At 36.7% G+C, this 16,734-nt stretch overlaps 2 protein-coding genes across 2 annotated transcripts; one reads left to right on the top strand and one right to left on the bottom strand.

Moving 5' to 3' along the window:
- Positions 1–317: 317 nt before the first annotated feature.
- Positions 318–8,530, top strand: LOC131434517 (uncharacterized). Its single transcript, XM_058601271.1, has 5 exons — positions 318–657; positions 6,966–7,566; positions 7,777–7,961; positions 8,035–8,278; positions 8,330–8,530. Exons 2-5 carry the CDS (start codon positions 6,997–6,999, stop codon positions 8,510–8,512), a joined length of 1,182 nt encoding a protein of 393 aa, XP_058457254.1. The 5' UTR covers positions 318–657; positions 6,966–6,996; the 3' UTR covers positions 8,513–8,530.
- LOC131434515 (SET domain-containing protein SmydA-8-like) lies at positions 8,327–16,616 on the bottom strand. The gene is made up of 8 exons (XM_058601268.1): positions 16,175–16,616; positions 15,903–16,034; positions 15,284–15,836; positions 15,075–15,226; positions 14,924–15,018; positions 8,814–9,136; positions 8,542–8,751; positions 8,327–8,473 (listed from the first exon to the last, which is right to left on the bottom strand). Exons 1-7 carry the CDS (start codon positions 16,234–16,236, stop codon positions 8,560–8,562), a joined length of 1,509 nt encoding a protein of 502 aa, XP_058457251.1. The 5' UTR covers positions 16,237–16,616; the 3' UTR covers positions 8,327–8,473; positions 8,542–8,559.
- Between the last annotated feature and the right edge of the window lie 118 nt (positions 16,617–16,734).

The raw sequence follows: 16,734 nt of genomic DNA, 5'->3' as shown, positions 1-16,734 counted from the left end.
TGTGACAAACAACGCGATTCCGATTCTCTGCCTCTCGCGCTCTTGCGTACCGTTCATAGGAAAACAAGCATCGCATCTAACGCAAAACCGACCAGCGTTGTATTTGTACAATGTCCAATCAAGATTTACTTTATACAGCATTCTTTATTTTATCTCAAGATAAATTTGCGATTATTCTCTATTTTATTAAACGTAAATAGGAACAAAATACTTTTTTCGGGATAACGTTTTTCTTTTTGTTTTGCATGGCAAATATCTGAAAAATATAAATATATAAAAATAATCACTTCAGCTCCGACAGTCAAAGATATTCAAAACAATAACAAGTCAAAGGTGCTACCAATACCAGGACATCCAGCTCATACTCAGAGAATTCTAACGCGCTGCTATGAGTGTACGTTCAACACTTGCTGCTCTCAAACGGAGAGTCGCTTATTATATTTTCCAATTACCATATGACGAGAGAAACTGTGGTTTTTTATCAATACAAACTGTTGTGTCATTTGAATCGCACGTGTGTATATAAAGTTTGCTTGGATTGCTTAGATATTACTAATATTTACATTGTGCTATGCCTTTGTGAACACATCATATTTGCATCTAGTTACGACATCATTTCGTCAAGCTTTGGTGTGCTAAATTAAAACAATAAATTCTGTAAGTATACATTAACATTACCATTGTGTCCGCTAATGGCCAGTAGAAATGAACATTGCAGATGGTCCGAAGAAATGAATGATATATTCGGGTTATATGAATGTATTAGTTTTATACTCGAGCATATTTTGCTAATAATTACAGTCATGTTTGCACTTATACTTAACTCCATGTTACATGAATATTTCAAAGAATAGTGCATAAAAGAATAAATAACCGAATAATAATTATATTCTTAAGAATAACAAATAAGCAAATAATCCAAAGCTATTAAATAATAAATTGCTTTGTGAACAGTAGTTTTCAACTGTATAGAGTTGTGAGCAGTGCGGTAAAATTTCATTTTCAATCGAATAATATAAGATGAAAACGAAATTTATGGCCGCTGACCATCAGCATATCCTTACTAATTGATTTGACTTTTGCTGCCATTTTCAAGTGAAGCTCCCGGAATTCATCGTCAGTTGAATAATCGTTGATAGTCATTTGAAGTTTTGCTTGCTCAGTTTCAAGTGCGGAGTAGTGTAACTTCTTCATTGCCTTCGCTCTTGGTAGTAAGCGAATTCGAACGAATAGAATTATAAATGGAGTAAAGTATTAAAAATGAAAACTGAAGGAGGAAACAATTAATTTATGTGTATTCTGTGATTGATATTTCAACAATCTGGTTTGTCTTTCATCTATTATCTTGAACCAATTGGAATGTTTACATGAGCCTCATTTGAAGGCCGCTCTCACACTATTGAAAGAGATATTTTGTTACTTCAAGAGATCAACTGACGGTGGTTAAACTGAGCCTCGATTGAAGAGAAACGATTGATGACTGAATGCTGCCCGTTCGGGCCGTCAGCAAACATTGTGTGTGTCAGAGAGTGAAGTTTACTGCATTCGAGAGATCGTCAATGTGTTCCACATTCGGTTTCAATTGAATTGAATGAAGTTTTACAGCACTGGTTGTGAGTCTAAGTGAAGATTATAGATCGGAAAGAAAAATTGAATATTTTCGTGTTTTAAATTTAAATTTTGAAATCAATTCTCGGTTGATTTTTCAACAGGGCGTATAAGCAGGTGACAGTTTCTCTTTAATCACTCTCTCTTTCGATTATTTTGATGTAATTAAATAGATTTTCTTTGATATCACTATTCTGTTTGAAAGTCGAAAGTTTCGGGTATCACTTCATTCAAAGAGTTGAATGATAAACGTGGAAACCGCTTTTTAATTAATAGAAGAGAAAGTAAACAAAGAGAAACTGCCACTTGCTTATACGCCCTTTTGAAAAATTAACCGAGAATTGTGAACTTAAATTTTACCAGCTCTGTTTTGATATTTTTCCTTTTCAATATTCATTTGTGCTAAAATTAATAACAAAAAACTTTGTTTTCATCCTTTACATTGTTTCCGTGGCCATTGGACAAAGGGTAGAGCTTATGAATCTATTTCATTCTATTTTTAACACTCCCGTATAAAGAAACTCTGCAATCCCTGTGAAAATCAACTTCTGAGCAATATTCCGGTCGAGTGTCATATGCAAGCAAAAAAAAAAAACTAAAGATCCCACGACATCCTTTTATCATCAGTTCGCTTTCTCATCTCATCCAAGTCAGTCGATAAAACAAAACCGCTTACGTTCGGGACAGAAGAAACCAAGTACAGTATTATGTAGTGAACAATAGAACGACCTCGAAATGAATGAACCAAACAAACAAAAGCTACCGCCGACACGAAAGAATACAATTGTTGTTGACTTCAGACAGTGCAAAATTCGACCTTCGATACGGGAACTTGAAGGTTTGCTTAAGGAGCAAATGCATCTTGACATTAAACGTGTTCATTTACTTCAATGCAATAAGACCAATAATGTTTTTTATACCCAGTTATAACGGGTGACAACTAAAATTTTGGAATTTATTTCTCAAACTATCAAAAAAAGACAAACATATTTAAAGAAGATCTGATTTATTGAAATTAAAGATAGATTGTCCATTGTTGAAAAAAATTAGTGAACATTTCAAAACGGTCCGTAATCGGATGTTCGGCGAAGCTTCCGCTTGATGTTGGAACAGGAGCGTTGTACGGCCTTCATGTCAACTTTGTGAATGCATCTCTAGATTCTACCAATCAACTGTTTGAAACTCGTGGCTCTCCAGTTATTTTTGTACACCAAGGAGCTCAAAACCCCGAAGAAATTTTCGATTGAGCGACACTGAGGCAGATTTGCCGTGTTGTGGTTTTTGGGGACAAATGGGATCGAACGGGTATTCAGGAACGATTGTATTTTTGGCGTAATGCGATGACGTTTTATCCGTCCAAAACACGTATTGTCCATCAGCATGATGTTTTTGAAGAAACGGAATCAAAATTTTCTTCAAACATTCGTTTTGGTACACATCTCGATTGATTGCAAACCAAAGGGCTTGAACCATGACTTAGAAATACCTTTCTCGGAAATGGCAATATACAGCATCACCTTCTGTTCGAACTTCTGTTTAAACTTATATTTTAAGTTCGTAGGTGCAATAGAACTATCTATTGAATAGTATTGATCGTTTCCGGGAATCTACGTCTACGAAAGAGGGAAATAACTTTCGTCGCCCAGAACAAAACTTTTTCCGGAATAATTTTTGATCAACCAGCGACATTGGAACTTCAGCGTTGAAATCTGTGCGTCAGTATGTTCCGGGGCTCGTGTCTTCTTTCGGCACTTTATTCCGACTCTTTTCAATGTTTTGCAGATGTACTGGCGAGAACAGTTGAACTTTTTGAGGCATCCCGTTCCCTCAGTGAATCCTTGTAGAAGGCACGAGAAAGAGAACGAAGTCCTTTTGAGTCCATAATTTTGGCTAGTCTTCCACTAACTTTCTTGCGAGCAGTTATTAAGGATCTTAGGATATGGTAAAGAGTCGGGGCCGCAACATGTTCGTTTTTAAAATGTTGTACCGTATACTTTTTGCCGAGATTTCTGTGCAGTTTGTAGAACTGTACAACGCGCTAGCGAAATACTTCTTGTTTCGACGGCATTTTGAGCAAAACTAAGCAAGCATAAACAAAACTGAAAACACTAGCAGGAAGAGGAGAGAGAGTGCTCACACACTCTCACACTCTTCTTTCTCTCTGAGCTCGTTTGTTGTTAAGCATACAGGCCTCGAAAAAATTCCAAAATTTTAGTTGCCACCCGTTATAAAGAGTTGGATGCAATTCAATTCGCTCAAGACAATAATAATATGCACTATGTGGAGCATGAAAATATCAAGTATAATATTCCAGTATATATGGAAGATAGAGCTATACACGGAACGACCGAAATTAGCTCTGCGCCTAATTCGTATTACTGTTTTTGAATTAGTTGATTTTAACAACAAAATTTTCAAAATAACTATAAAATTAGTTAAAATTGAGAATTTATTTGCTGAAAAAAACTCTTATTTTTAGTGAATGTGTTTAGTTGGCGAATATTTTGGACACAAACCAGCAATATCTCAATCCAACAAGAAATTCTCATTGACAACTAATTTTGTTTTTAAAATCAGAAAATTTGTTTCTATTTATCTATCACCAGTTTATTAGCCACAAAATTCATGAGAAGTGTCAAAACAAAATAATCCAATAAAAAGCTAAAAGGGACAGTCTTGTTCAAACTGCTTGCAAATTGTTTAGATGTTTTACGCATGTGTTACGATATATCCATATATAAATTTCTAAACCGGTATGTAAAAATGACGTAAACTGTTAGTGGAAAGTGTATTTATTCAGAATTTGTGCGCATTTGAAGCGATTGTGCGTAATAATGTTTTTACGCGGAACAGTGAATTGAGTTTCGAATGTTGCACTCTAATTGTACATGTCAAATGATGTTTTTTTGTATTTTCCAACCTTCCGGGCCATGCCGTTAAATGTACTACTTGTGTTCGGTTTTTATTTTCCGAGTGCTCAAAGTTTTCAGTGAGAGAGTCGATTTCGCGAAGTCGAATGAAGAAAACAGCGATTTAGAAGAAAAATGTTCAAAAATAAGTTTATGTTTCGCTTATGTCTTTTTCTCCAATACAACATTCTGCCAATATAGAAAAGACAACCGCGACTGAATTTTTTTTCGGTAGTAGTGTGCCATCTAGTGGCTAGTAGTCATTACGGTGCGTTATTTCGGCGACAGAGCGCCATATAGCTGCAAATTGCAGAAACCAATTCAACCATTTATGTTGGTTGAAAACAACGTTTTATTTCTCTAATTCAACTAAAAAATTAGTTGAATGGATATGAAGTGTGCCTTAGCTAAGAAATGACAATTGGTGAATTCAACTAAAAAAATAGCCATTTCAATAAATATTTTATTATTATCAAGGAAATTAGAATTAAAAAATCTAAATTAGCAAAAGTAAGATTTTTTTAGTTGTCTCAAAAAATAACTAACTAAAATCAGAAAATCAACTAATTTTTTCGCCAAAATGCTGATATCGGTCTTTCCGTGTAGAAGTGCGTGTGCATGATCTTCCTTCAAGCGTCATCGATCCTTATATTCGCCAAACTATGTCCCAATATGGAGAGATTCTTTCTATCGAAAAAGAAAAGTGGAAGAATTTTTTCCCCGGTATTCTAAATGGCGTACGTTTGTTACGCATGCGCTTGAGAAGGTTTATATCTTCTTATCTGACATTCGGTCAGGATACAAGAATCCCGTGCAAATCACTTGTTACCTATGACAATCAGATGGCCACATGTCAATATTGCCAAAAACCTGTTCACTACGGTAAGCAATGTGATCAACTGGACAAGGAGACAACTACACCAAAGGACAACGGTGCTTCCTTCACACCAACAACAAGCAACCACAGTACACCTGTGACAGTCACCAACAACAGTGAAGCATCCCCTTCAACGAAACTATCCAACGTATCCCCTATAGAACAAAGTACACCAGCTGCAGTTAACAACTTACCATCCAACCAACCAGCAACTGCAAATAATGTACAGCAAGGCGCATCTACAGCAACTAGCAACGAAATCTACAACAATACCACCGATGCGGCAATGAATGACGAGACGAACCGCGAACAAACTGCCCTCAATGGAAAATTGAAGCTCCTCTCCCCCTAGAAAAAGGGTGACAACGAGATCCAATACAAACAAAATTTTATCTAAAAACTAAGCTAAATCGGCCACGTAAAGCTTGTACGCAAATAGGCCTGAATAAAATATCTTTAAAAAAAAACTTTTATCATGCATATCGAAGTTAAAAACCATAATCGGTATTTATCTGTATGTTCCGTTAATTATCGGTATTTTAGGAGAACATATCTGTATTGTGGTATCGAGGTCAAAAGCCGGTATGAATACCGAGAAATCGTTGATTGGGCTGTCTCCTAATTCATTTTGTTTTTCGTTTTGTTTTACGATAAATTAGCGTAATATTTTCAATCTATCGACCAATTGAACAATCATTAAAACAACAAACGCACGTCTAGCCCAATATTAAATTGAATCTAAATCCACTTCCTAAACAATAGTTTTTAAATATCAAAAACTAAGCGATGAAACTAAGTCGTATCAACTTTATTTGTTTAATATAATTATTTATCTATTGATTAGTGTTTAAAATGTTGTAAACTACAAAAGGTTATTTTCATACGGATTTTTTTAACGTGATTTCTAACGTTGTATCTCTACTTCGTTCGTTCATATTAGTTACCGATTTTATTCGTTTTTTTTTTGTAAATTTTAGAAGATATTAGATTTTCTACGCAGATATCTAACAAACAACCCCAGATCTGAACTGATTACAAAGTATCATTTTCGGATCTTTGGAGTAAGTTCGATTAGCGTAACGGTGGTTAAGCGTTCACCTACAATCAGATTTTCGAACTATTTTACAACCTTAAATTTTCATTTGGAAAAAAACGAAGAGTATAATTTGAATTGCTTAAAATAAGAATTCAGAGAAACGTCTCAAATTATTTTATCGAAACATTTTCAATGATACATTAAAAATGATGATATGTTTCTATCTTAACTATAGTTATCATACTAGGATGTATTTCTATATGTAACTAGGGCTCTTAAACATTTTATCTCTTAATTATAAAATTATCAATCTTGGCAGGGCTAATTTGGAAAAAAAAACTATTGCATTATATACGTCACTGGTAATGAGCAACAGACATAGAGAAAAGTTCAAAATAAATGAAGAACAATTTCCCGAAAAAGTTTCTCCCTCTGAGAGATATTAGTAGTGATGATTATTAGTTCACGACTGCTTTAGATCTTAACACAAACCCAAAGGTAGTCAAAACTATGACTTTTCTTGGTATATTTACAGATATTTTCCTAACGATGAACGCAACTGTGATATGTCGATCAATAGACTTGCCATACTAAAAAAACTACACCTTCTGTTATTGTTACTTTGCATCATATTGAAATATTACCCAAAAGAAAGAGAATCACTTGGGGAAAACCTGTCTCGACAATGCGAGTATGACATTCAACATTTATGTCCCAGTTGCTTCCCGGGACCAAACGAGTGTAATTTTTTCAAGGATCGATTGACAGCAGATGAGAATGATCCTCTGGACCAGTTGGCATGTCAATTCAATCAACATGGCGTCAGCTACGGTGTGCTTGATAAAAACCAAACAGTGGTCATTAAAAGACTGAATCAAAATGAACAGGTGGAACATCTTAGAGATTTACTATGCGAGAAATTCAAAATCGCTGAGAAAAATTGCGAATTTGGGAACGACGAATTGTTTCTTGCGACGCTACGAAGGATGGTATTAAATAAAGATCGGGTTGAAGGCTGTATTATTTGCCCTGTCAACGATGAGGCTGCTTTGGACCGACTTTTATACAAATTCAACGGACCTGAACTATTGAAACTGATATTGATATACACAAATGCGCAACCTTTGCTTCTTCAGGTAAAAATCATATTGTAATAATATCCATATTTATTAAGCGTCAATTGCACTAGTTGTTTACTTTGTAGTTGACATAGGAGTAGTTTGATTACAAAAAACAACCCACGACTCCAGAGTTTTTCAATAAAAAGCGATATAAGATTAACTTTAATGTTCATGATGAAAACTAAAACTTTTTATATTAATAATTGTAAATATATTTTCTTTCAGTTACTCAATGAAAACAACCTTAGGGCACCAAAGTTCATGTTCCAAGGTGGTTTCACGCTTGTAGAGAGTTTCGATGGCGACAGATTAACCAATTTCTACAGCAGCTCTATCAAAACTAGACTAACGATTGCTAACGAGCTAGTTAATGCCATACTGTCAATCACGGATGGATTTGACGGTTTCAGGTAAATTAGCGTTATCTTTTCTCTAAGATTATAAATATAAATATAAATTTGGTGTTTTCTTTTCATTCCTTAGGTTTTATCTAACTGATATCAATCCTGATAACATTGCAATCAAGTTACAATCGAATGATACTGTGATGGTGTCTTTTATTGATGTCAACAATATAATAGTGCTCGATAGTCGAAGTGATCGATTGGGTCGTGATCGACAGAAAACGGTTCATACTCGAATAGAATGTGATGGTTGTTTCGCTTATGTGCAGGATGAAATCTGTTCGCACCAGTATAGCGATATAAATCTGTTTGCTATTTGTCAAGTAAGTTCTTCTTTTCACCGGTTTGGTGCTAAATTCTAACAACTCGTGCAGTTATTTTTAGAGAATCTCAATGGAAACAGTAATGCTGGATTCTTGCACTTCGCTGAGAATCGTCCTGAGTTAAAGCGAATTCAGGAATTACTAAAACATTGTGTATACTGCCATCCACCCGACTGTCAGGATCGAAAAATGATTCTTCAAGAAATACAAAGAACTATTCAATTAATTAAATAATTTTTTTGCGGTTATGAAACGTTTTTTACCTAATGTGCAATGTTTAATTATTTCTTGCTTTGTATCCCTGATTCAGAGCTTTGGTCGGCCATTTCTTTCAGTTGTGAAATTTCTCCTCGCAACTCCTTCAGATCGAACATGGCTCGTTTATTAAGTTGGCCTTCTGGGGTGGATGGATGTTCGAACAACAGCATACTGACGGACTTCTTAAGCCCGGTTTCAGCGTTGACAAGGTTTGTCTATCGAATTAAGAAAAGAAAATTCAACTACAGTTGATTATAATACGTTTTAACACTTATACCAAGAAATCGGTAGCATCTATTTCCTTTGTATCGAACTTCTTTTTGCTGAGATCCCGCAGTGAAACATTGTACTCGTACAGCGCAATTCCAGTCAGTCGTGAAATGCCGGGTTCCAGTACTCCAAGTATTTCCAGCAGTTCGGCACACAGTTCAAGTTTTCGTTCGAGAATCTGTTTTGGGACGTTGGAAGAGTGCACCGAATGGCAAAGGTTGCGCAGTTCCCCAGCTAGAGTTTGCTTCATTTCCAAAACGAGTGAATTGTGCGGGTTTAGTGTGCTTGAATGCTTGGTGATGAGTCTTTCCAGTTCGTCGATATCGAGTGCTGCGAATGATGACGGTAGAAGAAATTAAAGCATAGATATCAAACTAAAAACTAAATTCACTGTATAACATTTCTTGAAATTGAAGAAATGTGAATAAGGATAACAAAACTCTGTCATATCTGTTCATTATAAACAAATTACAGAGTTGTGTACGAGACACGACCGATCATGATGACATTAAAAATGAAATTTTAAAATTGGTGTTTACGATAAGTCTAAATGAAAATTTCCAATTTCCAAATTTTCTCTACGGATTTACTTCTTGGAACGTATGTACTACAGAAAATTGAAATTGAGAACTATTAAATTATAATCATACAATTTTTGAATGCCAAATTAAAGAAAAATATTTCTCTTCGGTTTTCTCATTATAAACCTACAATTTAATTGGCACAAGAATCTACTTTTTGATAAACTGCATTTATCCCTTAGAAATAAGTAGTACATGACGATCCATTTTCGTATAATGTATTTACCGGATATATTAGCTCGTAAATGGAGATTTCACTTTGCACATTACTAGGTCCGTACCCAGGATTTTGTTTCGGGAGGGGCCCTCAGATAAAAAAATAATGTTACTGAAGATTACTTATGTACCTAATTCTTGGTGTGCCTTTTACCGGCGTTTTCAACAGATGACTTACTTTTCCACTGGAACTGTCATTATGGAGTATTCAAATAAAATTTGTGACTGTGCCCAAGAGAAGGTTATTGTATTACATTTCTTTACGTTTACGACGACAATTCACTGCATAGAGTAACAGATCGGCTGAAAAGTTCGTATCGTTCCTATGAGAGGGCGCCACTAGAATTAAATCCATACTATTTTCAGTTAGTACCAACCTTCAAAAGATACGTGTATAAATTTGACAGATGTCTGATTATTAGTTTGTGAGATATTGCATTTTGAGTGAAGCTACTTTTGTTATTGTGAAAAAATGGAAAAAAAGGAATTTCGTGTGTTGATGAAACACTACTTTTTGAAGAAAAAAAATGCCGCCGATACCAAAAAATGGCTTGATGAGTGTTATCCAGACTCTGCACCGGGCGAAGCAACAATTCGTAAGTGGTTTGCAAAATTTCGTGGACTGGACTGCACGCGATGAACCGAACCCAAAGCGTGGAAAGACTCAACAATCGGTCAATAAGGTTATCGCGTCTGTATTTTGGGATTCGCATGGTATAATTTTCATCGACTACCTTGAAAAGGGAAAAACCATCAACAGTGACTATTATATAGCGTTATTAGAGCGTTTGAAGGACGAGATTTCAAAAAAAACGGCCTCATTTGAAGAAGAAAAAAGTTTTGTTTCATCAAGACAATGCACCGTGTCACAAGTCGATGAAAACCATGCTGAAATTGAACGAATTGGGCTTCGAATTGCTCCCTCATCCACCGTATTCTCCAGATTTGGCCCCCAATGACTTTTTCCTGTTCTCAGACCTCAAGAGAATGCTCGCTGGTAAAAAATTTAGAAGCAATGAAGAGGTAATCGCTGAAACTGAGGCCTATTTTGAGGCAAAGGACAAATCGTACTACAAAAATGGTATCAAAAAGTTGGAAGATCGCTATAATTGCTGTATCGCCTCTGATGGCAATTATGTTGAATAATAAAAACGAATTTTGGCAAAAAAATGTGTGTTTCTATTAAATGATACGAACTTTTCAGCCGAACTGTTAGCACAGCCGATTCGTGGAGAACGGAAAACATTTTCTAAATTCATAGATCATATTAGTAGATGGTCATACAAATTTACTTTGGCTATACTGGTTTTTATTCAGATTCCGGAAGTAGTGGATTCCAAAACGAAACTCACATATATTTCTCAGAGATAAAATAACGTTTGAGGACAGATAATAGTACGAGAAAGCCAAATCAAGTGAACGAGGGAGATGTCCAAGTAATTGAGACCTAAACCGATTATTTTAACCATGGTAGCGATGCTCATATGTTTCATGTAAGGCCATTTCACAGCGATTTCGGTCTTCAATCGCTTCATTAATGCACGCTAATACTGATTCGAGCTAGTACTCCAAACTATGCCGATCCCAGAAAACCCACATTGTGATCTTTCCGTCCGATTGAGACGCCATCCGAAACACTCGTGCTGACTTCAGTCTATTGTCAGGTAATCATTCTGATCTCTGGCGTATTATAATGGATCCAGCCAAACATGTACTCGAAGTGCGCTTGCGTTCGCCTTTCTAGCCCTAAATAAGTATGTGATGGGGGGACGGGTATAGTGTGATGGGTAAGTCGATAACTTTCACGCAGCCCGCCTCGGTTCGATTCCTAACTCCGCACATAGGGTCAGAAAGTTTTTCTGGCTCGAAGAGGCGAATGACCTAAAGTTAAAAGCTCTATAATTGAAACAAAAAAAAAGTATGTGATCCAGCGGCAGGATATTTTTCTCATTTGCAGAATCTTGTTCAACTAAGGCATGCTCGCACACTTTCTCTTTCCGGTTGTCATTTGTTTTACCCCGGTTTCATCCTCCATTTTATGTGATTTTAACTCTGTTCGGCTTCTTAAGACGGCAGCGCCTATAATTTACGAAAAAAGTAACGCATATAACGCTTCGTAACGCCTATAACTTACAAAAAAGGAACACATGTAACACTTCGTAAGTCTCTAACTGACAAAAAAGTAACGCATATAACGCTTCGTAACGCCTATAACTTACAAAAAAGCAAAGCACGTAACGCTGCGTAACGCCTATAACTTACAAAATAATAATGCATGTAACACTCCGTAACGCCTATAACATACAAAAAGGTATCGCATGTAACGCTTATAACTTAAAAAATAGTAACGCATGTAACGCTAATAGTCCCGGGTTGGCGGTTCAATGCATAGGGCACTGGTCTTACAAACCAGTTGTCGTATGTTCGAGTCCCGACCTGGAAGGATTCGTAGTGTCATTAGAAACGTAGCACCAGCCATTCAGTGGTTCTGTACACTCTGAATCGGCGTGCGAAGTGTGTTGAAAGAGAAGGTCACATTCCACTACAGGAATGTAATACCAAGGCTTGGCTATGTAAAGCTTCGTAACGTCTATAACTGACAAAATAGTAAAGTATTGAACGCTTCGTAACGCCTATAACTTATAAAAAAGTAACGCATGTAACGCTTCGTAACGCTTATAACTCACAAAAACGTAACGCATGTAACACTTCGTAACGCCTATATCTTACAAAATAGTAACGCATGTAACGCTTCGTAACGCCTATAACTTACTTGAAAATAACGCATGTAACGCTTCGTAATGCCTAGAACTTACAAAATAGTAACGCATGTAACGCTTCGTAACGCCTATAACTTACTTGAAAATAACGCATATAACACTTCGTAATGCCTAGAACTTACAAAAACGTAACGCAAACAACGCTTCGTAACACCTATAACTTTCTTAAGAGTTACGAATCGTAACTCGTTTACCGTAGGAATCTTACCCTTATAACGGTTTTTAATATTCATAATTTTCACAATATAACCCACATGATTTGTAATCTTAAATTTAAGAAAATTATCGTTTGGAACGCTTTCTAGTTCCGTTAACTTAACGTAACGCTTCCCATCTCACGAAAATATCGAGTGAAACGCTCCGTCAAATGGAACATTTTTCCATGTTGGGGACGGGTCGATGCCTTTCACGCAACCCACATGGGTTCGATTCCCAACCCGCACATAGGATCAGAAAGTTTTTCTAGCCCGAAGAGGTTAATGACCTTTAGGTTGAGATCTCTATAATCATAACAAAAAAAATCCATAATACCTTCACTCAGGCGTTGACTCAGATAGGCCTCAATAAACTATGTATTATTATTGTCATTTATTTTACCCCGGATTCATCCTCCATTTTATGTAATCTTGACTCGGTTCTGCTACGTAGGGCCTGCCGTTGCGTGCTTTATCGGCAGTGGAATTTTGGCCATCACATAACTCTCAAAACCTCTATCTCACGGTGTAATCTACAGGATCAACAGCCCCATAATATTTTTCAATTTTTTTCCGTTTCTGTTTCTTATTTCGAGAGGAACCAGTACCAGAGCTGCAAATTGTCAGTCATGTCAAATGACCTTGACAGACTGACTAAATTCATCGTCAACTGTAATCGGTACGGTCAAAGTGTCTGTCAAATGAGATACTCGATAGTTCTATGACCAAGTAGAAGTATACTCAATCAATTATCAGTCAGTTTGTTTTCTCTCTCATTCTCTTATTCTCTATTCAAGTAAAAAAAAATGAGATTACTAACATAAACATAAATTTATAAAGTTCATTGTAATTTGATTAACAGCAATCCATTTACATAATTTATGAAAATTTCAAACGTATCTTTTAATTAGTCGAAATCATTTTATTCGATGTTTTATAGATAGCTTTTTGAAGTAAGATCAGAAAAAGAGGAATTGAAAGAAAACGGGATTTCTATGAAATTATTGAGTAAAGTCGTGGCAGATCTGTTGCAATCTCAAATTGATTGCCCCGAATTGTTAGGCAAACTAAATTTAAATATTCATTCTCGAAATATTCGATCTCATCATTTCCTGAGAATTCAAACCGCTCGCACTAATTATAGCTATTATGAACCTTTCTCCAGTATGTGTCGTCTATTCAATCGATGTTCTCATGTATTTGATCCTAATCCACAAATTTAGTTTAGTGCTCCCTTAGTAAGTCTGCCTCCATTCTCCATCGATTCGGCAACCAAGAATAATATTCATCATTAGGTTCATTTCTAATATCCGCTCGACTCTCTCAATCCCCCGGCTGTCCACCCTATATTCACCATCTACTGAGACAATTAACTTAATCTTTTGCCGCTTTCAACTTCTTTCCAAAAGCACCCCCCCCCCACCCCCTCTTGCCACTCCTTCGAACCCCTTCGTAATTTCATTTACTACAACATTCACTTCACAGCTCTTATTCACCGCTCTCCGAAGGCCACTCTCTTTAATGTCCAGTATGCGGGACACCCGCCGAGTGTTTGTGACTTGGGAGTTTTCCCGCGGACCCACACAGACAGCAGGGTGCGGCCTTCAACGACACGTACCATCGTCACCGTCCAGTCACTCTTGACCCCGCCGGGAGTAATTTTACTTTAAGCCCTTAGTATTAAGCAATATATTTCTTGGATCTTTGTTATCTGTTGATATAAAAAGATTAGGAGGTTTTATGCCTGCTGGAGAGAGAGATTGTAAATTTCAGCTCCAGCGGGCTTTTCCCTGCTCCCAAATAAAAATAAAATAAAAATTAAATATTTTCCTCACTGCGCGTTGCCTTAAAAACTGAGAGGTACATAATAATACATAAGGTTAAATTTCTCTAACAGCAAATTCGAAACTAATCTGAGGGTTTCATCTTTGAGGCACTTTCAAATTTTTCTAATTTGTTTGAACTCGAAAAATTGCTTTGGAGAGCTGAAGACTTGATGTTCCATTTAATCCCACCCGTTTACCATTTTACCGGGAAAAAGGATTTACCGGTTTAGGAATATAGGATATGGACTGTTTAAGCTCTGAACGATTATCTGACTTCTGTTATAGCATCATACAGTCTCCAGCAAATTTGTTGTAGTTACTTAGCCTCAGAATTTAAAGCCGTTTGACAGGCAATTAGTTGGAACTGCTTCATCAAAGGCGCAGATTGCAGTTGTTTGAAGTACGCATTCCTCCGAACATTATAATTTTCGATATGCTTCATGAAACTATTTTATTAATACTGAACAATGTTAAACAATTAAAAAATATTATACAACTTGCAACGACGCATCATACTCACAACAAACCATTGCGTCGTTCCTAGCGTCTGTGAACATCTGTTTCACATAGTCTCGATTTAGTTGATTCCTACATTTGTTGCACTCCCATTTTATTCTGAAAAGAGTTATATAATTAAACTTGTGTCATTTGTCTGCGATGGTACACCTCACTCCTTCGAATTGTACGAACAAAGACCACCCTTACAACCAGTGCACATGACAGAGCTGAGATACGTCCCCAATTCAGTGGGATCCTCACATCGCAAGCAGGAACAAATAAAATATTTTCCTTTGCGGAGGTGAGCCCGACGTTCGAAGGTTCCCTGAAATTAATGAGAAATATTAAACCGAAATAGAACTAAATAGTAAAATAGACTTACGAATAAGCATCTTGTGTAGTTGTAGTATAACAGTTGTCCTTTCTGAACCGGAACAGTGGTATACAATCTCATACATCCCTGTCCATCAACCGAAATCAAAGTATTCGTAACGCAATTGTGTGTCATCAGTGCTGCCTTCGGGTACAGACCACGGATCAGATTCGTCATGCCATGTTGATGATCCACGTCTCCTCTTATTTCAAACGCATTAACATCCAAAATGCCGCAAACGCGTTGTATAAGCTCTCCAGTCACTATTAAATCGTCTGCATATTTGTCAAACATCTCACTGTCCAGTATGGGTCGAACTACGTACTTCTCAAGGAAGGTCCATATGTCGGTGCCTTTCCGTTCCTCCAAATGCGCTTCCATTCTCAACACCTCATCATATTTCTCCCGGTTGGTGCCAAAAAGTAGCAAACATCTAACAGCTGCCACAACATTGAAATGATTGAACAGGAAGTTGATGTCTAAATTGGACTTGCGGTAAAAGTCGCACTCTGATTCAATGTGGCCGATACAATCATAGCAGAGTGGCGCTCTCCGACATTGTCTGTAGGAGCAGAGCATTATGAAGAAAACGAAATATTTGGGATTTTTTTTCTGCGTGAGATAGTACCTGCAAATGGTGCACGAGTTCCGAAAACAGTTCAGACAACAAATATCCGAGTCCCAAAATGGTCCAACAACGAACGGTTGCTCGACTAACACAAGCTGACCCGCCGACAGGTCACGCTTTGCCACTAGGAATCTGTGATAATAATAAATCATCAAATAAAACGGAAATTGAAAATAGGTCAGGAAAGATCTAAACAAACAATCACATGGCTTTTGGAAAGTAACTAGATTTTAAATTATTATTATTTGTTCATATCACTGATAATTTCTTACCTTCCCAATTCGGGCGATTTTAGAATCTCACAATTTTCATCGAATGGTGCCATATTCGACATCTTTGCTGCACAACCCGAAAACAACCTGCACCCAGTAGACGTGAATCACCGAAGCAAAATGATCACACCAAACCGGAGTGGGTGTTGTATTTTTCGGTTCATATTTTCGGTTACCACAGCAAATAGGTGCGCAATGCTAAACCAAGTCAGTAGCATGGAAAAGTTAAAGCAGCGCATGTTTTTTCCACAATCAGGTGTTTGTTTTCCATGACACACCGCCAACGTATGAAAAAAAAACGCGTTTGCGCATTGCACTCGGCGCCGATAGCGATAGGAGTTTGAGCAAATCGTTCTTCGCAGGATTGAAAAGAGTTATCATTTGACCGCAATATGATTAGGTCGTATTTGTTTGGAACATCGTAGCAATTGACTAAACAAAATTTAAACAGTTTGTGTATTTTAGTTTCTCGAAATGGCGCTGCAAAAAATTATCATTCAAGAAAAATTAAATCGATCTGGCTTAACATCAAAGACATTCAACAGTTTAGTTCTTCTTAG

This window comes from Malaya genurostris, chromosome 3 (genome assembly GCF_030247185.1).
Source record: "Malaya genurostris strain Urasoe2022 chromosome 3, Malgen_1.1, whole genome shotgun sequence".
NCBI lineage: Eukaryota > Metazoa > Arthropoda > Insecta > Diptera > Culicidae > Malaya > Malaya genurostris.
Note: the sequence above shows the minus strand (reverse complement) of the source record. Positions and strands in the feature narration are given on the sequence as shown.